The sequence below is a fragment of the Akebia trifoliata genome, chromosome 11 (genome assembly GCF_017979445.1).
Source record: "Akebia trifoliata isolate Shusen 1 chromosome 11, ASM1797944v1, whole genome shotgun sequence".
Taxonomy (NCBI): domain Eukaryota; kingdom Viridiplantae; phylum Streptophyta; class Magnoliopsida; order Ranunculales; family Lardizabalaceae; genus Akebia; species Akebia trifoliata.
The window spans coordinates 28,167,068-28,193,189 of NC_141385.1; the positions used below are offsets into that span (position 1 = coordinate 28,167,068).

At 37.4% G+C, this 26,122-nt stretch overlaps 1 protein-coding gene across 2 annotated transcripts in view; it reads left to right on the forward strand.

The window, feature by feature from the left end:
• Positions 1-26,122, forward strand: part of TPP2 (tripeptidyl peptidase ii) — a 71,990-nt gene that overhangs the window by 21,327 nt on the left and 24,541 nt on the right. For both annotated transcript variants that reach the window (XM_086457358.1, XM_086457357.1), the window contains 8 exons: positions 5,079-5,229; positions 5,336-5,458; positions 6,990-7,073; positions 7,179-7,366; positions 7,452-7,626; positions 7,703-7,824; positions 7,901-7,980; positions 11,857-11,915. In XM_086457358.1, coding sequence (XP_086313484.1) covers positions 5,079-5,229; positions 5,336-5,458; positions 6,990-7,073; positions 7,179-7,366; positions 7,452-7,626; positions 7,703-7,824; positions 7,901-7,980; positions 11,857-11,915 — 982 coding nt within the window. The remainder of the gene's footprint in view (positions 1-5,078; positions 5,230-5,335; positions 5,459-6,989; positions 7,074-7,178; positions 7,367-7,451; positions 7,627-7,702; positions 7,825-7,900; positions 7,981-11,856; positions 11,916-26,122) is intronic.

A 26,122-nucleotide genomic window follows, 5' to 3' on the forward strand; every position in this document is an offset into this window, starting at 1 on the left:
TCAAGTTCTCTTTCAATCTCTTTCAATTCATCTTGAACAATGAGATTAAGGATGTGTGTACAACAACGTACTTGAAGCAATTTTCCATCTAAAATAAGAGACCCCTTTGGTTGGAGCTTCTTAAAATGTTCACGAACTAACACATCATTGTTTGAAGCATTGTCCAATGTAATTGTTGTTAACTTCCTATCTATGTTCCACTCATACATCTTCTCCAACAACACATTAGCAATATTTTCTCTAGTATGTCGACCACTCACATTGGAAAAACCTGAAACTCTCTTTTGTAATTTCCATGCCTCATCGATATAATAGGCTGTCAAAGTCATATAACTTTTGTTTTAACCTGAACTCTAAAAATTAGATGTAAGACATGCAACATTGGAGTTTCTCAAGATTCTTATACAAAATCTATTTTTCCTTTTCATAAATCTTCATGGAATCTGATCTAACTGTATTACGTGTCACTACCTTAAATGCTGATTGCATTGAACTTAATACTTTTTTAAATCCAAGATAATGAATCATTGAAAAGGGATACTCATGCAAAATAATCATCTCAGCAATTGCTTCACAAGTTACATCCGGATCAAACTTGAAGTTGTGAAAACCAATAGACCCTTCCTCTTTTCTTTCATTTACTTTGAGCAACGTCTTACTCATTAATTGTTGTTTTTTCTTGAAAACCAGACATGTTGAAGTAATATGCTTATACAAATTGCTAGTTCCATTTTTACTATTCGCCCCTAAAACCTTATTGCAATGCTTACATTTAGCGAATGAAATCTTCCCATCTATTTCAATTTTTTCAAACTCATTCCAAACCTCCGAGGTTGTTTTTCGCTTTGTAGGAATATCAACAGTTGATTATTTCATAGAAATTGGTAATTCCCCCTTTTCTCTATCTGACATTTTAGATCTACAAAAAATAAATCAAAGTATCTTCAATGGAGTAAATAATTTAACAGGATTAATCTCAATAGAAATGTATGCTTTTGCATATATATGCACACACACATAATAATAGGAATAAGATCTTGGTAGATAACGAGAATTCACATGATTCGCAACATTGACTGTCAAGCCTAGACTCTAGTAGGGCAGTAATATTCTTGAATAGTTAGGATACCGACATACATAGCAATTAAGGATCCTAGATAAGATGATTAAAATAAAGAGTTCACCTACGATCACTATAAAAAGGGGAAACTGAAAGGTATATATACATAATGTTAGCCAACTAGGACTCTAGGATAGAATCGTAGGCACTCCACGAGATTTAACTCAGTAGATGGAGGTCAAATGTGTCACGTATCTCAATGTTAAGGTTACGTAATTTAAGTCTATTGTAAATAGTTTGGTAATCACTGTAATTTATTAATGCCAAATGACTTAAATAAATGAAGAAATACTGACCAGTAAAAGAAAAAGAATCAAATTCTTTATTCTCGAAGCGAGGTATCGACAAAGATAAACTACCAAATCATTGGACCAAGGTTCTGAAATGGGTGCAGTTCCCCAATATGAGGTTCTGGTTACTAATTAGACCCAAACCCAACCCAATTACTAATAATTGTACCTGAATCTTATAATCATGCTACTATTAAAGGTGAGTGAGAATCCAAGGATGAGACAAGTCTCTCCTTCAAGCGTGCTTGACAACATATTTGTTTCTCTAAATGAAGCTTCATCATCAAAGCTTACTTTATTATTATTGATGCCCAAATAAGAAACCTTTATGGGGACCTGGATTCCTTTTTTTTTTCCCTTTTTTTTCCTTCTCTCCCAAATTTCTATAACAAGATTCTAATAAGTACAAGTGGTTCTCAATGCACAATACAGTCCACATCACTTTGAGAAAAGGCAATAAGCCTCCACAGAAGCACTTTCTTTTAGGATCTTGTTATGAACTATAAACTTGCACCCCCACCTCTATCTACTTTGCATCGCTATTATTGGTACTTTTTATGACCATCATGAAAATACGTGCTTCGTACCATATCTAGTCCTAGAGGGGGGGTGAATAGGATAATTAAAATTTCTTTCAATTTATCCAATTTTAACTTAGATTGATAATTTGACTATGTGTTCTAAGTCATTCACTTAGCCTCGATTTGGACTTATGTCTCTAAGATGCATTTAATGAAAATACACTTGAAATTTAATCATTCATTTAATCATGTCATTCAATGACACATTCATATACGATTTACCTATTCGGCATTTTATGGCATCGCATGACATTCAAAACATTCAAGTGTAAATTGCGGAATTATAAACACATGCACAAAACATACGTCATCTAATGGATCGACAATGTGCTTACATCCATTCTTATGGCAAGTCTCTAGTTTGTAATGCAATTGAAATTTTCTTAGAATATAAACATTCATCGTATGACATACTTAGCATAGTATTCATTCATAGCATACATTCATCTAAGTATAAACTAATAGAAGCATTTTCACAAACACGAGACAAGCATTTTATAGTGGTTCGGCAACGTGCCTACATCCACTCTCAAGATTCCTACCTAGGAACTTGGTGTTCACTATCAAAGGGGTTTATGGTTCACCTCAAACCTTTTACATAGAATTTTTTATACATAGGCTAAATTCTAAAACCTTAAGATCGAGAGAACGCATTCTCTCGAAATTGTGAGTTTTGTTCCTCGGAAACTCACAAACCTCTACTCTTGTCAAGAATCCTCGATTCTAATCAAGAGCTTGGTTTTTGAGGGCTGAACCAAGTAACCACATACATATATTTTTAAAATTAAAAACAAAATCAAAGACTCACTCAACTTCAAAAGATTTGTCAATGGAGATCTTGAGTTCTTGGAGTCCTTGAGCTTACAAGTACGTCTTGACGGTTGGATCTTCCAATCAAGCTTTCGAGTTTGTCGGCTACTTGTAATTACTCCTACCATCATCTCCTTTTTGCTCCTTGCTCTATGAATGTACCAATGTGTGTGCAAGGTGACGTTTGATGGGCGGAGAGGGATCAAATGAGAAGTCTAGGAATGTTGAAGGGTTCACCTAAGTTAGACTCTCATGAAAGTAGAGAAGACTCTCAAAATGTGGAGAGAGGAGAGGCAATCTTTTCTAGGATTGATCCAAAGGAAGGGCTAAGGGTCAAAAGGATTTTCAATGAAGTTTGAGCCCTTCCATGGCTAGAGAGAGGGTTAAAAGTATGTAGAAATGGAGGGTTTACTTCTCTCAAGCTTCAACCAAACCAAATGAAAGAGTTGGAGTTGTTATATATGAGAAGAGAGCAAATTCGAGGCTCAACGGTCATAAATATGACCGTTTGAGCGCTTGCTGTCGGTGGCACCGTCAGGACTGTCGGTGGCACCGTCAGCCACAAGTAAGGCACATCAGTAAATTACCAAAATGCCCCCGCAGAGTGTTTTGACCATAACTTTCAAATGGTAGCTCCGATTTGTATACCGTTCGGGGAGCTGATAGATATCACTATTTAGAATATCCCCAAATTGCCACCAAGGGGTGGGCCATGATAAAATGGATAAAATGACCAAAATACCCTTTTTATCATTTTTGGTCAAAACGAGCTTTCGGGAAGTCCGACGTCGAAACGGTTCGAAGGTGTGCTAGATTTTACCTATATAATGACACCTATAAAACACCAATGACTGAAAATGGTTTTAGGGTGGTCAAATCTTTAATGTCCCCTCTATGTCCATATTCGATTCCCAAAAGGTCCGATGAGCGAACGGGTCGAGGAAAGAGTTTTCCTAATTACAACGGGTCGACCTATCAATCATCTAAGTGTTGGAAAATGGTATTAGGTAGTCTCATTACCTCTTAGGCTTTGTGCACACACATGGAAGCTTTTTGTCGAGGCATGTACGGTTGAGCAGCTTTAACGGAGTCTTCATATGTCTTCAATGGCAAATCGATCCGACACTCAACATGTGTCTCGGGATTGACAAAACATGGAACTTACACATCAACCTCCAAAAATGTATAATTCAAATAATAAAATATCAATATCTCCACTGTTGCAATATATATCTGAAATCAAAATTGTGGGATTGTATTATATATTGGGGGTTTGTGACAGCCCTATGTGTTTTCAAAAAATACAAAATACTTGCCCTTTATGCACTACACACTTTACACATCAAAACAAACAAACAAAAATCCATCAAAGGAAATAGGTGTACTGTGGAGGAAAATCGTACCTTTCTTGTTCTTTGGTTGAAACCCAAACTTGGTCTTATGTTCTTCTTGTGTTTTCTTCGATTGGATCGACAGGTATCTATTAAACCATTTAGAAATAAAAAACTAAATTAGGTTTTCTGTGTTTAATGTACAATACATGAAGAAGAAGAAGAGGAGGGCGAGGGTTGGGGGAAAAGAGAGAGAGAGAGAACTCATGATGAATCGCAGCCGTGCTGATCGTTTGATCGAGTCTTTATCCCCACAATCAAGGTCTCAAAGAAGACACAAGTTGTTAAGGTTTTAACTTCAAAGTTCAAACCTTTATTTGGAGAAGAGATGTAGAGGAATTGAGGAAGACGATATATCTAATACGATTAAAACTTGGAAATAACTTATATTCAGTTTGAACCGAATAACCGTGGGTACCCGTTGGATAATATCCATTGGTTCCGGGTCGTAGTGGTTCGGTTCTCAAAAGACTCAATTCTAATCGGTTCCACTAAAAAGGGATCCAGGACCTGTGTTTTCGGGTCCGGTTCTGGATAAATGGGTACACATTGACGCCCCTAGTTTAGCGCAATAAATTAGTGTACGGAGGATGGATTACTCAACCCTTTTTAAGATTTTTTTTTTTATAAGCTGGCATGTTAGTTTTTAATTAATAGTAGCATCTATCTCCAATTTAAAGGTATTGTTTGAACCATCCAGTATGAAAGGATGGCATTCTCATCTTATTCCTTAATTTCTCTATTCTTCAATTCTATAACGATTTCCTTTTGTCTTCTACTTTTGTTTTGAACACATTCTTAAGTGTTTTTTTAGGAAATTAAAGGCTAATGGTTTAGAGAGAGTAGGATATTTATTTTTATTTTAACTCTCAAAGTAATCATGCAGGCTTGAACGCAAATTTGGCATATTTAGCAAACTAGATGCTTGCACCTTTGTCACCAATATATATGATGAAGGGAACATCTTAAGTATTGTAACAGATTGCTCCCCTCATGGCACTCATGTTGCCGGAATTGCCACTGCTTTCCATCCGAAGGTATTGAAAAAATATCCTTCTCACAGCAACTCTTTTATTTTGGCTGCCTGCATGATTGCCACATTGAATTGGTTTTCTGTTTTGGGACTACATTATCACCTTATAGGAACCGTTGCTAAATGGAGTTGCACCAGGAGCACAACTGATATCATGTAAAATTGGCGATTCCCGCTTAGGTTCAATGGAAACTGGAACTGGTTTGACAAGAGCATTGATAGCTGCGGTGGAGGTAGGCCTGAGTTTATTTGGTCCAGTAATATATTCTTTTAATCCAAACCTGTTTTTTGAACTCTAGTTTGTCCATTATCGTCTTACCTAACAAAACCCACAATATAAACTCCATTAATATCTGCCATTACTCAGCCAGCACAGAAACACCTCAATCTTCACCATCAATCCCATACACACCAACCTAATCAACTCACCAAATCAAGTCTTAGTATCTTACCAATTTAAGGAGATTCCATTCACAGAAAAATATTATTCATTAACCATTCTAACTTACACAACATCTTAATCCTAAGTAAATGTCAGGTCACCGGCTCATTTAGCAAATAGACATCATTTTTATCTTGTTTCAAATAGGCATCATTTACAGTTAAACAATTCACCTTTAATTTTTACATTTATAATTCACTTAAAAAAAAAAAAAAAAATCCATTTTCAATCACATCTCTATTTTAAACAATTAATCCTAAGTAAATGACAGGTCACTGGGTCATTTAGCAAAAAAAAAAAAAAAAAAAAAAAAAATTGATAGGTCACCGAACTTCACTATTGTTTTCCATTCCAATTTACTTCTTATCTCATTTTTTTTTTCTTTCTGGCAATGGAGTGTAGAATTAAAGCTTGATAGGATATGTCGGGTTTTGGCATGAAAAAGATGTGAAGATTAAGCATCATTTAGTGAGTTTGAAGAAGATTTGCGCTCCCAAGAAGTGTCGGAGGTTCAAAAGTTTAATGCTAGGGAGGTGGCTCTGGTGATTGATGTGGAAGAGAAAGCCTTGGGAGGAAAGTTATTGCAGATAAGTTTGGGGTGCAGAATCATGGGTGGGAAAGTGGGGCCGGTAAGATGTTTATGGATGCGGGCTTTGGAAAGGGTTTTGAGGAGACTTCCATTGTTTCAAAAGAACGGTCATTTAATGTTGGCAATGGTGGTAGGGTTCGGTTCTGGGAAGACTGGTTGTGTGGAGAGCATCCATTGAAGGACCAATTTCCTGAGCTCTTTGAGGTGTCCCTGAAAAAGGACCAGGTTATCTCTTCCTTTGGGCTAATGTAAAATGATACAAGGGACCCATTGTTTCCACCTGAAACCCCCCGTTTTTATTCAAATCATAAGATTTAATAAAATCACTAGATGCGAATCGTGAATCATATGATTCATACAAAAATCATAGGATTTTTATTTGAAGGTATTCAAACAAAAGATTAAAATAATTGCAGTTAAAATTCGATTTGACTTTCAGGATTCAATTAGTAAACCATACGTATTTAAAGAAACCACCCAATCACATATTTGATTAGTGTATCCCATATTTGACTACCTAAAAGTATCTACCATTGCACACATTTCCTAACAATGCTTCTGAGCTATGATAATATAAAGCTTTGAAGCAGAATGAACTTCTTTTGCAGCAACTTTTGCTTTTGTGCCCTACTTCCACCTGATTGGAAATACTCCATGAGCTTGTTATGCATAAATTTTTTCCCCATTATATTAGAGGGTTTTTAGTTATGGTAGTTGTACATGCTATCTACAGCACAAATGTGATCTCATCAACATGAGCTATGGAGAGCCTACACTGCTGCCGGACTATGGGCGCTTTGTTGACCTTGTAAATGAAGTATTACTTCCAAACCATGCAGCTTATCCCTCTCTTTCTTTCTTTCTGAAGTTTTATCCTAAGTTCAAGCTTTATGTGTGACACCATCTATGGTATCATATATAGGTGGTTAATAAACACCGCCTGATATTCATAAGTAGTGCCGGTAACAGTGGGCCAGCCTTGAGCACTGTTGGTGCACCTGGTGGTACCACTTCAAGCATAATAGGAGTTGGTGCATATGTCTCTCCTGCCATGGCTGCTGGAGCTCATTGTGTAGTTGAACCTCCTTCTGAAGGACTGGAATACACTTGGTACATTCTCTTCTTTTCGCTATTGTCGGTTTTTTTTTTTGTTGCACTTTCAACACATTTACTTGAAAATTTGGGGGGTACACAGGTCAAGCAGAGGCCCAACAGTTGATGGGGATATAGGTGTGTGTGTAAGTGCTCCTGGTGGGGCGGTGGCTCCCGTCCCTACATGGACTCTTCAACGACGCATGCTTATGAATGGAACTTCCATGGCATCTCCATCTGCTTGTGGAGGAGTTGCTTTACTCATTAGTGCGATGAAGGTTCTCATTATATACTAAAATATCTTTTGTATTTTCTTCTATTAATTGCTGAGCTAATACTTTATTTCTCTTTCAGGCTGAAGGGATTCCCGTGAGTCCGTACAGCGTACGTAAGGCTCTCGAAAATACAGCGATTTCTGTGGGTGGTTCTCCTGAAGATAAATTATCCACTGGGCAAGGGCTTATGCAAGTTGACAAGTTAGTTAGTTATGTTATCATTTGCCATGGTTCTATGTACTCTGGGATTGGCTTTTGACAATTAATTGAATGTCAGGGCACACGAGTATCTAAAACAATCAAGGGATACTCCATGCGTCTGGTATCAAATAACGATCAATCAAGTTGGCAAAACAAGTAAGTGATTGGCATCTAGGATCTTTTTTTTTTCCTACTCTAAGTGTGTTTAATTGGTGAAATCTTCTGCTCTTAAGGATAAAGGGGTTTATTATGGGTAGAATTGGACCCAGGTAGCCCTTTCATAGTCTTTTTCTCCATCCTAAAAGTTAATATTTCTGGTAATGATCAGATGGACGCGACTTGTGGTCAAACCACATTGGAACGCCCTAGTTGGATGGTCTAGATTGTTTTGCTAGACACAAGTCACCAGACACAAGTCGCCAGACAATGTGCCTTTATAAAATTTCGATTACTGCCATGTGCTTTGAATAGGAGCATTAGGGATCACCACATCCTCTTGCATCTGCACTTCCAAGTTTAAAAAAACCATCACGCTCCAAGATCTTGAATCTGGATTACCCGAGAACCCGAGGGTGGTGAATTATCATAATTGATCAAAAATGACGGCATTTGAAAATGTTTTGACAGAGTTGGGGATATAGGTGTGTGTGTAAGTGCTCCTGGGGGCGGTGGCTCCCGTCCCTACATGGACTCTTCAACGACGCATGCTTATGAATGGAACTTCCATGGCATCTCCATCTGCTTGTGGAGGAGTTGCTTTACTCATTAGTGCGATGAAGGTTCTCATTATATACTAAAATATCTTTTGTATTTTCTTCTATTAATTTGCTGAGCTAATACTTTATTTCTCTTTCAGGCTGAAGGGATTCCCGTGAGTCCGTACAGCGTACGTAAGGCTCTCGAAAATACAGCGATTTCTGTGGGTGGTTCTCCTGAAGATAAATTATCCACTGGGCAAGGGCTTATGCAAGTTGAGAAAGTTAGTTAGTTATGTTATCATTTGCCATGGTTCTATGTACTCTGGGATTGGCTTTTGACAATTAATTGAATGTCAGGGCACACGAGTATCTAAAACATCAAGGGATACTCCATGCGTCTGGTATCAAATAACGATCAATCAAGTTGGCAAAACAAGTAAGTGATTGGCATCTAGGATCTTTTTTTTTTCCTACTCTAAGTGTGTTAATTGGTGAAATCTTCTGCTCTTAAGGATAAAGGGGTTTATTATGGGTAGAATTGGACCCAGGTAGCCCTTTCATAGTCTTTTTCTCTCCATCCTAAAAGTTAATTTTTCTGGTAATGATCAGATGGACGCGACTTGTGGTCAAACCACATTGGAACGCCCTAGTTGGATGGTCTAGATTGTTTTGCTAGACACAAGTCACCAGACACAAGTCGCCAGACAATGTGCCTTTATAAAATTTCGATTACTGCCATGTGCTTTGAATAGGAGCATTAGGGATCACCACATCCTCTTGCATCTGCACTTCCAAGTTTAAAAAAAACCAATCACGCTCCAAGATCTTGAATCTGGATTACCCGAGAACCCGAGGGTGAATTATCATAATTGATCAAAAATGACGTGCATTTGAAAATGTTTTGACAGAGTCTCCACTGTATTTTTATGTTCATGGAGGGACCTATGAAATTCTACCTGTGATTCAATAATTCACACTCATATATAAACTATTTACACCATTTCTAAACCACTCACACTCATGTATAAACGATTCACAAAGTATTTTGTACCTCTCTTCTACTAACTATTCTCCTAGCAATATCTAATCCACTATACGGTGGGGACTTCTAGTTTTGGGAAAGCCCATTTTCATTTTACTGCGGGTAGAAAACTCATCCTGACATTTCATTCTAAAAACTAAATAAAAGAAGCAACCTAGTCAAACTGAAATCTTGAGATTTTCATCTAGACTAAGGTCTAAGGAAATCATTTGTACTCTTCAAATGTGGTGAAATATTTTGAATACATGAAATTTGACATTAACATCTAAATGGCTAAAATTATTTATTTCTTCCTTGTTTCTACCTATGTTCTATGGCCACAAACTCTTTTACGTTATAATTTATCTCTTAGCGTGTTTGTAAGCTTTACCAAGTAGTTCAGTAGAACCTGGCTAACAATGAAAAAGTTACTGAAAATTGGTAGGTTCTAAATTTTCATTATTTTTACGTCTCTTGTATGTGGCTTGGGGTACATCATCTTTGTTTTGTGCTCTGTCTCTCTCCTTCTCCCTTCCCCCTCTCCTACTTGAGCATTTTGAGATTCCTAAGATTTTCGATGCCAAGAATTGTCATTTTACTTGGTTTTGAATAGAATTCACATGTTCAATCTTCAAATTTCACATCCATGTTTCCCTCTAGAGAGATTATCATTTTGCAATTTCCATGCTTCCAATATTTTCTATGATGCCAAAATTTATGTAAAACAGGTCCATAGTACAATCTAGATTTATACAAGTATTGGAGGACACTTGATACAGGTTGATAAAAGGCTAAGCGATGAAAACACATGTGAGAGATAATACATGAGTGCTAGGACAGGTTTTAGAAAGGTTAAAGTTTGAGATAAGATTTTTAGATGGGTTATAGGGTATTAAAGAAGGTTTAGCTAGGGTTTCGAGGGATAAAATTTGGTTCGGTTATGCTAGGGCTGTTGGAAATTTCTGGACAGCAAGGTTACGAGGATCTGGGAGGGGTCGAATGGACTCTAGGTGGTTATAGGTGTGCTATAAGTTGATGTACAATGGATCTAAAGGTTGTAGAAAAATGGACAACAGGTTTTCGCTTGATGTGTTGGTGTGGCAGCAATATGGAAGGAATAGGGTTGCTATAACAGATTTACAGCGAGGGTTTAAAGTTTGGGGTAGGGATCTATGGTTGCCAAAACAAAAGTAAAGAAGAAAATAGTTAACAAGGAGAAGATAAATTTACCTTGGCATCACACCAAGGGGGTAATGGCCTCCCACCATTAATGGATTCACAGCATAGAGGACTCTCATGGGGAAAATCAATGATATTTTTTTTATAGTCAGTGATGGATGCTTAAAACAATTACATAACATGTATTTATAAGGGCCCCAAACCCTAATGACTCTTGAAGAAGCAAACAACCTAAAGTACCTTTTTAAAATTAAAACATTACTTAAGTGGTTGGTCCACTTAATAATAAAAGGAAACGTAAAAGAATTCTTGGGCCCAAAACTTATTGATAAAAACAAAAAATAGCCCATTTCAAAAAAGCCCAATAACATAAAAAAATCCTAGAACATGAAAGAACTTAAACCAATCTAAAATACTAAGTTTAGACTACGATGTCTCCATCAACACTTATTCATTGCCTATTCTTCCACAAGTAAATTTGTTAATTTCAATTAAACGAAATATGAATTGCTAATTTGAAAGACGTTGTGGAGTATCATTTGAAGTTGCAACTTGGTGTCTAACAGTTGTAAATGTATTTTTGATGAAAAATTTGTATTTATATATGACTTTCTAGCTTATGAGGTGAGATTGCTCTTGTATTTTTCTTGGGTCTTATATGTCTCCGCGATGTACTTGCATTTATTTTTTGGGGGAATTTGTCCCTTTATATGTATTTATTATAATTGTGGAATACCAAGGTTCCCACATGCAACTGCATGGAAGATGATTTTTATTTATGGCCCCATCATTAATAGGGTAAGATCTCAGTTGTGGGATTAATGCTCGAAATTACTGGATACTGGGATCTCCCTAGTGCTTGGACAAACTTTGATCCCACGGGGAGTTTCTTAGAGAAAAAAGTGGTTCTAGAGTGACAAAAAGCATAAAAGAGTTTTGGGATTTCATGAATCATTTTTTCATGCTGGATTCTACTCTTGTAAGATGTTCCTTTACTTGGTCTAATAATCTAGAATCTTCTTATGAGTAGATTGGATAAATTCCTAAGATCTCTGATACTGTCTCTCTAGATTTGAGATGTTCAATCTCTGTGAATGTGATTTTAAAATGATCTTTGCATCTTTCTGATTGCAGCCCCTACCTCGCGAGGCATCTATCTAAGAGAGGCTAGTGCTTGCCAACAAACTACTGAGGTGCGATTTTTGAATTGTGAATTAGTGTTCCTATAGTAACTTCTTTAGACTCTTGTTATAAAATCCCAAGTAAATTTAACTTTTCTTTTTTGTGATCATGCTTTAGTCCTTATTTTATTTTGTTGCTTTCCATTTGAGGCTTCATCATGGATTTGTTTTTCCTACATTGATCTATTAGATGTAACTTGTTTACATAATTGCATGTTTAGAAATTATCTATTTCCATTCATTTTGCAAGTTTACAATTACTGCCAAATTTTTCCCAAGGGTTACAAATTACAATTGAGCTGCAACTATTTCCGTTCATTTTGTAAGTTTACAATAACTGCCTATTTATTTTCGAAGGATTACAAATTACAATTGAGCTGCTGTCAGTCCATCCTTTTGTTACTCAGCAACGGCAAGGGCTGCTTCGCTTCCTCTTGCAGTTAGGTTTTATTATTTCTAGCCTTTACCTATTGCGATAACATATCTCACATGGTCCACGGGGCTTTGGCATACCGACGTATTAATCCTAAAATTCCATGGTGAAATGTCATGATCTATAAGCTCCATGGATGGTTTTGGTGTAGACCTCAAATTGACCTACTCAGAGATGGCCTTTATATCTGCTTGATGTGAAGAATGTTTTCTTTCATGGTGACTTGAAGGAAGAGGTGCATATATTTCCTCCACGAGGATTCCTAGTGGCAAGAGGAGAAAATAAAGTCTGCAGGCTAAAAAAAATCATTGTACGAGTTGAAACAATCACCTAGAGAATGGTTTGAAAGATTCAATGGAGCAATGCTGAATTTGAAATACACACAGAGTCTAGTGGACCATACTCTGTTATTAAACACAAAACATGCAACACTACAACTCTCATTGTTTATGTTGATGACATTGTGGTGACAGGAAATAGTCAGGAGGAAATTGATCAACTGAAAAAGTATTTAGCTAGTGAATTTAAAATCAAGGACTTTGGACATTTGAAATACTCTCTTGGCATAGAAGTGGTGAGATCTCGTGAGGGATTATTTATTTCTCAAAGCAAGTATATGTTGGATATTATTCAAGAGACCCGCAAAACCAGTTGATACACCTATATAACCTAATCATAGGCTTAATAAGCAAAGTGGTGAGCCTCTACAGGATATTGGTATGTTGCGGTGTCTAGTTAGTCGACTTCTTTATCCTTCTCTCATCCGTCCAGATATTGCTTATGCAATTTGTGTCATAAGCCAATATATGCATTCCCCTCACACATAGCATTTGTAAGCAACATATCATATCTTGAGGTATCTGAAGTCTTCCCTTGGTAGGGGCCTGCTATTTGAAGGTAATGGGCATGTGAGGATAGAAGCTTACACTGATGCAGATTGGGCAAGATCTCTAGATGATGTGAGGTCTATGTTTGGATATTGTACCATGGTAGGAGGTTACCTGGTAACTTGGAGGAGCAAAACAAAATGTTGTTGCTCGATCAAGTGCAGAGGTTGATTTTAGAGATATGGCTCATGGATTATGTGAGATGTTATGGCTAAAGACTATCCTTCAAGAGCTTGGCTTTCTTGTAGATGACTCAATTCAACACGACAGAACCAAACATATAGAAGTTGTTCGTCACTTCATTAGAGAAAAGATTGTGTCTGGTTTTTGTGCACACCAGTTGTGAAAATAGAAGATCAACTTGTAGACGTTCTCACTAAAGGCATTGATATTTTGGGCAAGTTGGGCATAGTTGATATCTATGCATCAACTTGAGAGGGAGTGTTGTAAGGGTAGAATGGTCATTTTACTTTCTATTGTGGATTTTCTAATATTTTTCTATTTTTTAAGGGGGTATTTCTGTCACTACCATGTTAGCATAATATAAACAAATTTCCTGGAGGCACATGATTGATTCATGCTCTCTGACTCTTTATTCTTCTTCTTTCCTCCTTTTTCTTGTTCTCTCTATTTTTTCCTCAATCCGACTTATGTTTCTTACATTTACATCTAAAGTAAGTGTTGAAATTCGATTTAGTTCCCATGAACTTCCGTAAAGTATGCCAAAAATGACTAATGAACTTGGCATCCCTATCGAAGACAATGGAAGTAGGCACACCATGCAACTTGTAAACTTTTTTCAAGAAGAGTTTAGCAATATGTGAAGCATTCACAGTTTTTCGCCACGGAATAAAGTGCGCCATTTTGGAGAACCAATCCACAATCACCAGGATAAGAGTCATTATTTCTTTGATTGGGTGGGATACCTAACACAAAGTCCATACTAATGCATAACCAAGGTTTGTTAGGTATCGTAAGTGGTAAGTACAACCCTGCATTAGTAGCCACACCCTTGCCCTTTTGACACATATGCAACCTTTGAACATACCTTGTGATGTCCCTTGTAATTCTTGACCAAAAGTTATCCTTTTGAAGCAATGCAAGAGTCTTATCTCAAGCAAAATGACGAAAATTGTGTAGCTCAACAGGAAGCTTCTCTCGTAGGGAACACTGTGACACACACAACCTCAAACTCTTGAAAAGAAAGCCATCTTTGAGTAGAAAATCAACATGTTTACCTTGCTGAATTGTATGTAGAATAGGAGCGAAATAAGGATCCTTAAACTAAAGCAAACAAAACTAATAACTACATTCCTCATCTCTATCAATAAAGTGCACCTGTTAAGTAATCCAACATGACATCCAACATAGGAATTGAAAAATGGTACTTGATAGTTATATTGTTTATAATCCAACTATCTACACATTCTCCAAGAATCATCTTTCTTCGGAGTTAATAGTGTTGGGACTGTACATAGGCTAAGACTAGGCCATTTGTACCCTCGCTCCTAGAGCTCTTCCTTCTTTTTAGGTGTTATTTTATAGATTGCCTTGTTTGGAACAACTGAACCAGGCACTAGATCAATGCAATGTTGGATTTCTCGCATAGGAGACATCTTGGGAGGCAATTCAGGAGGAAAAACAGTAGCTGTTCCAAACAAGGCAATTTCTCGCATAAGAGACATCTTGGGAGGCAATTCAAGAGGAAAAACATCAGCATAGTGTACTAAAAGTTCTTCCATAACTATTGGCTTATGAAAATCAACAAGTTTTCCTTTTGGATTTAAAGCAACAATGTAACCAGAAGTACGATTTTCCTTAATAAAACTTTAGGCATCAAGTAAAGTAGGTGTTAAACGTTTTGAACACACCTTTTCCTTCATCGGAAGTAGAGTATATTACTGATTTCCTTTGTGAGGAGTATATTTGTTCTTTTTGCCATCATTTTCTCCAATAAAAGTAGCCTTATTGCAAGGACTATTTGCCTTAATACAGTCCGAAGACTTGTGCCCAGGCACACCACATTTGTAGCACTTGAAGTTGCCACCTTGGAATTGATTTCCAGCCCCAAATCGACTTGTATGAGATTGATTAGGTACATTAGGAATCCACTTTGCTTGCTGTTCAACCCCGACAACATCACTCTTACTTATACTCGACGAGTTGCCAACTTTGGTATCAACTCAAAATGGTTGTCTTGCCCTAAAGTTACCTTGAGACTGCTGTCCATACCTTGGTATACCCCTACTTTATTATTTTTCCACCAACAAAACTCAATTACAGGCCTCCAAAACAGTCAACAAATTTTGTAGCTAAGGATATCTTGAATGGAAGGTTTCAAGAGATTAAGATACCTTGCAACCATTTTTTTCTTCGGTTTCATTCATATCAACTCTTGCTACGAATTGATAAAACTCTTAAGTGTATTCAGTCACCTACCTTGTTTTGAAGATTGTGCAAGCCTTTATACATGGTTTGCATATAACTGAAAGGAAGAAATTGTTTTTTTTATGAATAGGAAGGAAAAAATGGCTCCTTGAGCTTCTTTTTCATCTTGTACCAATCCTTGATCTTCTCTTGACCTCTTCGAATTCGACTCACTTGCAATTGTTCCCACTATGCAGAGACTCTTCCTTCGAGTTTGATGGAAATGAAGCTCACCTTTCGCTCCTTGGAAATCTCATAATACTCGAAAACTCGTTTAAGAGTATTAAGCTAATTCAAAAATTCTTCCGGATTGAGTCTACCTAGAAATTTTGGTAGATCTACCTTGATATTATTCTCCAATCGAAAATTACTATTCCGATTCATCTCAAAAGGATTTTCGAAGTTTGAACATAGAACGAGGAGTTTTGGGCCTTTGAGGTTGCTCCATTGGAGTTTGAAGGCGTTGAGCGATTTTAGTTAAAGCCTCAACTTGTCATTGAAGGTGTTCCATCTCATCTTGTGGATTATGATGTTGTGCTGCTCAATTTCCTTCTAGATTAATAGCAGCATTGGCATGTTCCTGGCCATGTTGATTTTGACCTCGTGGTTGTCGATTCATTTCGAATACCTGATGGCACGTCTTCAATAGACGAACACCAACAGATCTGAAATCCAAAACAAATATGAAAATCTGCAATATTTACCAGATCTGAAATTTAATACAGATATGAGAAATTGAAAAATCTGCAATTTTTCATAAATCTAAAATTAGATTAACTTCTCTCCAAATTAGATCGCATTCCCTTCGCTCTGATACCAATTGATGCAATCAGATCTGAAAATTTAGATTAATTTGTGTGAAAAGTTCAAGAGGAGTTGAGAATTTAAGTTTGAAGAGAAAAATCTCTATCAAATTCATTTTATTTAACTAAAACTAGCTTACAACTAACTCAAACAACTAAAATATATTAGGTTGTTACTAACCAAAATAACAATAAATTAACTCACTAACTAACTAATTCCAACAACTAACTAACCTGGATTGCATCAAGTAGACCGAGGAACAGATCTGATATCAATTCAAACTTAATCTTGTGCACGATCATTTTCCTCATAGATAGAGTGTCTTGGTTGCTCTATGTAGATGGGTGGTCGTTGTGTCTTGTAGGTGAGTTCCCATGTCTTAATATAAGAGATATCCTAATTCTGAAGATGTCTAGGAGTGATTTTTTCACCCTGAAAGTCAGTCTGGAGATATACAACATCCAGAGGTGAATTATGCTGCATAGAAGGTAGCTGATTAGTCCTGGTGATCTGGTAATGGACTCGCCCTGCTACAAAAATGTTTTGGACTTCGGGTAAATGTTGAACGTGCAAGTACGCACTTGGACTCGTAGAGATTCTGCCAAGTGATGGTTTGGAAGAGACACTGCAAAATTAGGGAAGACATGGAAGTAAACTACTCCCTGGGATAGAGAAGGTTGTACCGATGCAATAAGAGCATCTTGAAAGTATTTTTATATTCAGTCCAGAATACAGACAAGAGCTTCGATATCTAATCCTTGGTAGACTAGAGGAATGACTCTGACTTGAAGAGCCCGATGTGTACATAATTATATCCTGACTTGTAGTTTTTTGATCTTGCTAACTTGAAGGATTGGGACATTGAGTACAGAGTCGCAATTAGAGATGACATGTGAAACTCCTACAACACCACAATGCTGAATATTGGTGATATTTAGCTTTTCCAGCAGTATTCTGGTGCATAGACATCTTTTGGGAGGAACGGAGGCATATTCCATTTCTTGGAAATCATTGCAAGTATACTATTTACAACATTGTCTTTAGAAGTATTGAAACGATTTCTTGGAAACGTTTTTCTTCAGTAAAAATCAAGCTTATCATTCGAAGAAAGATGGTGAAAAGCTGTGAATCTTGTGGAGGCTAATTCAGCCTCAACTTGCGATTCAGATGGTCCAGACATTGAGCAAGGAGATGTTGGATTGGGTACCTTTGCTTCTGGAAAAAAAGATGTACCTTCACTGGAGGAAGCCCTAAAAGTTTCTCTTTTTTCTTTTGTATATTTTTGAAAAGGACGAAGATTCAAATATCCTAAGGACAAATTGGTGCCTTAAAAAAGGTTTTAATCTTTTCCGTCCTAAGGGTGAAAACTTCATGGAGAAGTTATCGAAGGACTTCAAGAAGAAGCTACATAGAAACTTCATGAAGAAGCCACCAAAAGACCCCACATGCCTCAACAAGTCCTAGCCAGAAGACTTCCTAAAGAAGCCTCCCAAAGATCCGTTGTGTCCATACAGGACCACCTCAAAAGACTTAATGAAAATAACCTCCAAAAGATCCCACGTGAAGATGTTCCTGAAGCCTTCGCTAAGTGCCATACTCCATGTGGTCGTCAGAGACTTTGTCATATCTTTACTTTATGTTTTGTCTTTTACTTTTGATTTGTCGTTTGTCAAATTCTATTTTTGTTGTTGTTTTGCAACAGTGGGTATGCCCACTAATGTCCTGTAATAATGGTTGTCTTCTTGGATTCCTTTAATTGCAGGTGTCATCTAAGGTCAGGAATGACATCATGGTTCCTCTTTAGGAACCTATAAATGGAGAAAGCATTCTCCATAGTAAAGGAACACAAATTTTGACTGCTTCCTTTGTGAGTAACATCACAAGTTAGGTCAGAAGGTGAGAATAGTGAGTAAAATCATACGTCTCGGTTTTAGTTCTCTTATCCTATAAGCGTATAGTGTAGAAGTGACCAATTTTCGGATCACCTATCTCCTAGGAAGAATAGTGTTCCTTAGCTTGTCTCCCAACTTGGTAAGTCTTGGAAGAGTTTGTATTTAACCTTTATTTTGTCCTGTGTTCATACACACAACCCCGTGTTACCTTCCTTTGTGTGCTTACTTTGTATCTAATGTGTGCGATCCACTCAACCTTTGTTAAGACTTAGATTTGACTATTAGAACCCTATTTGAGTTTTAGTTTTTAACCATTAGAAATTAGGAGGCAAGGTTTCTAGTACCCATTTGTCAACTATCGGCTTGCATTCTGTGAGGAACATTAATTTTTGGCATCGAGAGAAAGGTGTGTTGCCCGAATGAGAGACTGAAGAGAAAAGGGATTTAGCTGACATCCCGATACTGCTTTAGGAACCACTATGGAATCCCCCGTCTCTACTCGGTAATTCAAGTGATCTAGAGTCTACCTAGCATACTGACCTTCAAGTGTTATCACCTAAGTACCCCAGCTCGGTTTACAATAGTTAGTCCAAGTTCTAGTTTTGTTAAGTGTTACCACAAGTCCCAGTCCATTGTCCATGTCCCTAGTCCATACCCAACCATTTAGTCCATGGTTCCGCCTATGTCCCCTTTTTACTCCCTTTTGGTATTAAAGCATATTATTATTATTATTATTATTGTTATTTGATAAGTTCTATTATCTATTATGCTCTTTGGCTTGGATCTTGTATTCCTAAATAGAAAGAATTGGTTGAGGATCCTCTAGAAGGAGCTGGATGGCTGAACCACAGAGTTGATTTTTATGGAGTTTGTCAGAAAATCCAGGCTGACTAGTAATACCAGATCCATTGTATATAGTAAGTTACGGGTTCTGGGTATACTGGCACTTGATTCGAACCAGAATGCGAACTAATAGGACCTGGAACTTGTATTTATACATTTCAGAGGATGTCAAGTTTCTAACGTGATACAATTTTAATTTTATTTCCCCGTTTCTTACATTTTTCAATCAGATGGGTACTCGATACCTGATAAGGAACCTGTATTTTTGTTCTAGATGAATCCAACTATTTCAGAACCCGAAACTGGATGATAAGAACCAGAACCTTTGGATTGTGTTTCATACTTCCTAGTTTTGAGTACACATTGGTATTCAAATCAGAACTTACCCTCGAGGCCCCTAGGCTAAGTGTTCAAAAGCGCAAGAAGGGCAAGTTTGGAGGTTTTCTTGGGACCCATTGGCGTTGCAGATCGTAGAGTGGCAGAATTCAGAGCTTGCTTATGAGGTTTTCTTATTTTGAATGGTTCTCTTTTTAATCACTTGGTTGTGGAAGGAGATTGTGTAAATGCCATTCTATGGGAAAAAAGCTAATTGGCCCATGGTGATTTACAAATATTTTACGTCATGTTAAATTAAGAAGTTGGCATGGGGATGGTTTATTATTATTATTATTATTTTTTTTTTGCACATGAGAAATGCTTATGAATTGGCACTATCTAGATATATAAGGTGTACGTAGGAATTAATTATCCCTTAATTGTATGTTGAGAAGAATAATTGTCAAGTCTCTAACTGAGAGTTCGACAAGAATTTATATTAGTAAAAGAGTCAAAAGACAAAAATGCCCTTACACATAAGAAATATAAAAAATAAAAGCTATTACTAAAAACATCTAGGACTGAAATAATTAGATTATTTCCAATACTCCGCCTTAAGCTAGGGAAAATATATCAACTAAACGCAGTTTGACAAGTTGAGAATTAGTAATAGAAGGACCAACAAACTTCTTAAGCATGTCGGTAAGCTGATTTGAATAAGGTATGATGATTGTTTGAAGATTACCAGATCGAACTTTCTTCTCGAGAAATTTAACATCATCATCAATATTCTTGGTTCTTTTGTGAAGAAATGATTCTGAAATAAGCATGATAGCATATTTGTTATCATAGAACAAAGTAGAAGAACTAGAAACAGGAAATCCCAACTTTGTTAGTAAAGATCGAAGTCCAATTAGCTCACATGTGCCAAGGGCCATAACACAATATTCAGCTTCAACAGAAGAACGGCAAACCAAAATCTATTTCTTACTTTCCCATGAGATAAGGTTATCACCATAAAAAGTATAGAAAACAGAGGTAGATCTCTTATCTGTAAGAGAATCGGCATAATTAGCATCTGTAAAACAAGAAAAATGTGGCTAAGCAGTGGAAGAGTAGAAAATCCCAAGACTATGACGCGACTTCAAGTAACGAAGAATACGATAAACGACATCAAGATGAAAAGTTCGTGGAGTATGCATGAACTGACTGACCATACTAACCGCAAAGAACAAGTCTGGTCTAGTGTGTGTTAGATAAATTAGACGACCTACAAGTCTCTGATAAGAAGGATCCGATTAAAGATTATCAGAGTCAACATGAAAGCGATGATTCTGATCCATAGAGGAAGAAGCAGGACGATGACCAAATATCCCAATGTCTTGGAGAAGATCCAATGTGTATTTATGTTGAGATAGCAAAATACCACGGCAAGAGTGAGCTACATAGATCCTCAAAAAGTATTTGAGTGGACCCAAGTCCTTCACCTCAACAACACGACCCAATAACATCTTAATTCTGTTAAGCCACTGTGTATCATCACCAGTCACAATAATATCATCTACCAAAATAATGGTGCAATGACCATTTACTCCTTGATGAACAAAGCAGGTATGATCTGAGTGATATCTAGAAAACAACATAGATAAAATAACTTCAGAAAAATGTTGAAACCAAGTTCGTGGGGACTACTTTAGGCCATATAGAGATTTAAGAAGGTGACATATCTTTCCAGAATACTCCCCTCAAAGAAGAAACCCAAGAGGGGGGTCCATATAAATAACTTCAGTCAAATCACCATTCAGAAAGGCATTCTTCACATCGAGTTGGTGAAGTCCATGAGTGACACGCAACTAAAGAGATAAGAAGTCTAACAGTGGAAAGTTTGACAACCGGAGCAAACGTGACACCAAAATCTTTTTTAGGAGTTTGTATAAATCCCTTAACAACTAGGCGTGCCTTATACCAATCAACAGTCCCATCGCGAGATATTTCATAGTAAAGACCTATTTACAACCAATAGTCCGCTCCCCCAGATGAAAGAGTAACGAGCTCTTAAGTATTATTTTTCTACAAAACATCCATTTCAGACGTCATCGCTTTAGTCTACTGAGGGTCTCGCAAAGCCTCTGATACAGACCGATGAATGCAAATAGAATCAGTGGCCTCAAGGTAGGCCTGATAATAGAAAGAAAGACTCTGATAGAAAACAAACCGGGCAATAGGATGATCAATCACATACCCCCATTTACCTTTGTGAAGGGCAATGGGCAAGTAAGAGTCAGAAATAGAAGGGATAAGGATATGTATATGTGTAGAAGTAAGAGAGGATATACCTGAATCCTAGGAGGAGATTGGCAAAGGTAGAGGAGGGTGAGGGCAACGAGTGTAGACTTTAAGCATCGGCGATGAAAGAGAAAAAACTGGAGAAGGCAACATTATAAGAGACGGGTCTTGCAAAGTAGATATGACACGAAATTATGAAACATTTTCAAAGAAAGTAACATCAAGAGAGTGTATGACACGGTGAGAAACTGGATCATAACTTTGACATAGAGGAGTAACCCAAGAAAATGTACCGAATAGCTTTGTCATCCAATTTTGTATGATTAGGAGTTTTGTCCTGAACAAAGCACATGCATCGAAAGACTCGAGGTGTAATGGGGAAAAGTATTTTATCAGGTTGAAGGACATTAAGAAGCATTCATCCCTCTAAAGTGCGACTCGAGACACGGTTAATAAGAAAAGCTATAGTGAGGACTGCCATAATCCAATATGCCTTAAGAACATGCATTCCTCGAAGAAGACATTGAACAATGTTCATGATGTGGCGATTCTTACGTTCAGTCACGTCGTTCTACTCAAGAGTATAAGGACAAGTCAATTGGTGAAGCATACCGTGCTCATGAAGATGGGAGCGAATCCCATCAGATATATTTTTCCCCCATTATAGGCCTAAGAGATTTAACGGTAATATTGTATAGAGTCTAAATTATTTTAAGAAAATTGACAAAAATAGGGAACACCCCAAAACGAGAACGCATTAGATAAACCCAAATACAACGAGAATAGTCATCAATAAATGTAACATAATATCTATGACCATTAAAAATAATAACGGAGGAAGACCCCCACACATAATAATGATCTAAATCAAATATTGCATTAAATCGATGCAAACGAGGAATATACGAAGTACGTGTGTGTTTAGAAAGTCACACACAACATTAGAATTTATGTCCACTACAAACAGTTTTTAAAATAGGAAATAAAGAACATTAGTGTTGAAAATTAACATGTTCTAAGTGAGCATGCCATAAATCTAAGTCTGAGATAAAAATGTGTGACTCCCAGAGAAAGGAAACACAGAATTCAGGACAGCAGTAGATTGAGATCCAAATAAGTACAGCCCATCCCTCTCATACCCTTTGCCAAAAATTCTCCTCGAAGTCAGGTCCTAAAACATACAGTGAGTAGAAAAAAAAAGTAACTGAGCAATTTAGAGATTTAGTAATACTATTCACAAACAAAAGATTAAGAGATAGATGGGGGACATGAAGCACAAAATCTAGTGAAATCCTTGAGGATAAGGGGATGATACCCTTGTTGTGGATAGGTGTAAGAGATCCATCAGCAAGGTTTAACCTCCTTGTGAGTGGTAGGAAAAATAGAAGAAGTAAAATTGCTAAACTCACCGGTCATATGATCAGAGGCACCAAAATCAATAACCAATGTCAGAGGAGCAGAGCCTGACTGAGTGACATGAAAAGCAGAGGATGTACCTAGAGGTGTAGTAATTGAAGCCACAATCGAGGAGTGAATGTGAACATGAATCTGATCCTGGACAATAGTTGCAATCTGAGTCTGTAGTTGTTGCAAGTCAATTGTGCTAAATGAAGGAGGATTAGTAAGAGGAATGGTTGATGGCTCTACTGTAGCAGCATGAGGAGCAGATTGTCCCAAAGATGGAGTGGAAGGAGATCGTGGTATTAGATAAGGATAGAGCTGAATGTAGTAGGCCTTCTCATGGCCAGTCTTCCCACAATGACTGCAAGTAAGGTCACTCCCTTTACCACAACCATGACTATGTATACCCATAAAAAATTGGTAGTTCTGATGTCGAGCAGTCCTCTTAACCACATAATCGGCTGCCTTTGAAGATAATTCAGCCATAGACTAATAATGAGAAAGTTCCTTCCAACGTGACTGAAGAAATTCAAAGTAATCTGCTACACTCTAAGTCCCTTGGGTAGCTTGGGCAATGTCTCGATAAAGCTCATAAATCCTTGAGTCATTCTTGGGATGTGCATATGTTTGAGCAAGTGTTGACCACAAAGAGGAGATTGTCTCATAATACATGAACATGGTATAGATGCATTGCTCTATGAAGTTGAACAATCACCCAAGGATAGTACAGTTGTTGATTTCCCATGATTTAAATTTGAGATCGGTGAGGGGTAGTTTAGTAACGGTCCCAAAGAGGCATCCATATTTTCCTTTACTACCTAGATAAAGACACATAGATCGAGACCATGACTGAAAGTTCTGACCATCGAGAAGAGTAGTGATAATACGTTGGGCTGAAGAATAAGACCTCAGAATTGTGGTGGAAGTTGTAATTTCTTGTTCCGAAGTCATTGCTTTGGTTAGAAGGGAGGTCTAAAGAAGAAATTTGCACTTCATGGGCACCCTAGGTGTTGCCTTAGTTCTCAAAAAGAAATATTACTAATAACGTAGCTATCCAGGAGCACCAAGCCTTCCTAGGCTGTGCAGATGCTGTCGACAGCACCCCTGTTGCTGTTGATGGGCAGAAAGACTTCCAACAAGGTAGAACACCTCCCAAGGCTGTGCAGATGTTGCCGTAGGCCTTCGCAACAGCATCCCTGTTGCTGTTGATGGACAAAAATGCTTCCAATAGGCTCCCAACAGCATCCCTGTCGCTGTCGCTGGGCTGAAAAGGTTCCAATAGGGGCTGAAAACCTCCCAACAACACTCCTATTGACAGTTGAAGGACAGAAAAGCTGCCACTAGGCTCCCAACAGCACCCCTGTTACTGTCGCTGGGCTGAAAAGATTCCAATAGGGGCTGAAAAAACTCCCAACAACACTCCTATTGTTGTCGTAGTACTGAAAACCTCCCAACTGTTGACAGAAAATGCTCCTAACAACAATCCTATTGATATCGCAGGGTAGAGATACACCCACCAGCAGTATCACTCTACTCTGCAGGTTCCTTATTGCTGTTGTAGGGCAAAAATAGTCCACCAGCAATGTCGCACTACCTTGCAACACTATAAGGCAACAACAAGGGCAGAAATCTGTTGTAGGTTCCTCACAAAACTCCAATAGCCTAATTGGATGAACAAACCCTAACGTAGGGTAGTAACACAATGTAGAAAAATTATTGCAGCATGTGATTAAATCCATATCACAATATGCGATAGAGGGAATAAGAAACAAAAGAAAAACAGAAAACCCCTGAAGGGGAGAAGGTTTAACGAAGCTAATCTAGGTTAGGGTAGTGGATAAAGAGGAGAAGAAAACGAGGAAGGAGGGGTGAAAAACAAAGAGGTGAACCAAGGAGAGGGGACGAAATTCCTTGGCTCTGATATCAAGAAGAATTGAGATGTATAATTGTCAAGTCCCTAACTGAGAGCTTAGCAGGAATTTATATTAATAAAAGAGTCAAAAGACAAAAATGCCCTTACACATAAGAAATATAAAAAATAAAAGCTATTACTAAAAAAAACTAGGACTGAAATAACTAGATTATTTCAAATATGTGTGTCCTTTGAAAATCATTTTATACACTCATCAACTGTTGATTGATGTCTTAGTACTAATCCATCATGATGAGGACGTTAGAGTTTCAACTTTAAGATTTTGAGTTTTCAAAGCCGACGATCTCATTTGCATAGCATTAGGAAGAATCCACATTGGGTAGTTGCATTTGGGCTGCTTTTAGGGAGCATAGAGTACCCATTGGACTGCTATTCAGTGGGTTTTGTAGCCCATTAATGTGCTGGACAGAATTTTAGGGACATAAGACTTCTTCTTTTTTGTTTGGGTTATTTAGGGACCTATTAGTTACTTGATTGTTTATTTGGGATCTAGTAGTTATTTCATTGTTTTATGTTTTAATCGTAGCCATAGATTTGATTTGGTAGTCGAGATTAGTCCTGGGGTTAGAGAACAATATATAAACCTTTGTTTTAGATATTTGATTAGAGAATTAGTAATAATGTACATAATTTATTTATTTATTTTTTTGACCTCTCTTGCGATTGATGCTCTTATTCTCTTGTTGTGATTGCATGAGATTGGTGGGAAGTCGCCCTTCTTGGTATGATTCCAAGTTATCATCTCTATCTTTCTTTTTCTTCTTCTCTTATTATTTGTTGTCTTATGATTTTAACCCATCAATAATTCTTTAACCCCAAGACCTGTCCAATCCTCCTTACACCATAACACCCTAACCAAAACCCTGTAATCTATCCCATCCACTCAAATACATGTATTCTACCCCAATCTTAGACAACATCCCAAGCTCCCTTATGAACACATGCAAACCCTCTCTAACCTTATTTGATCCACTTAACACTATAGCCAATAAAACCCT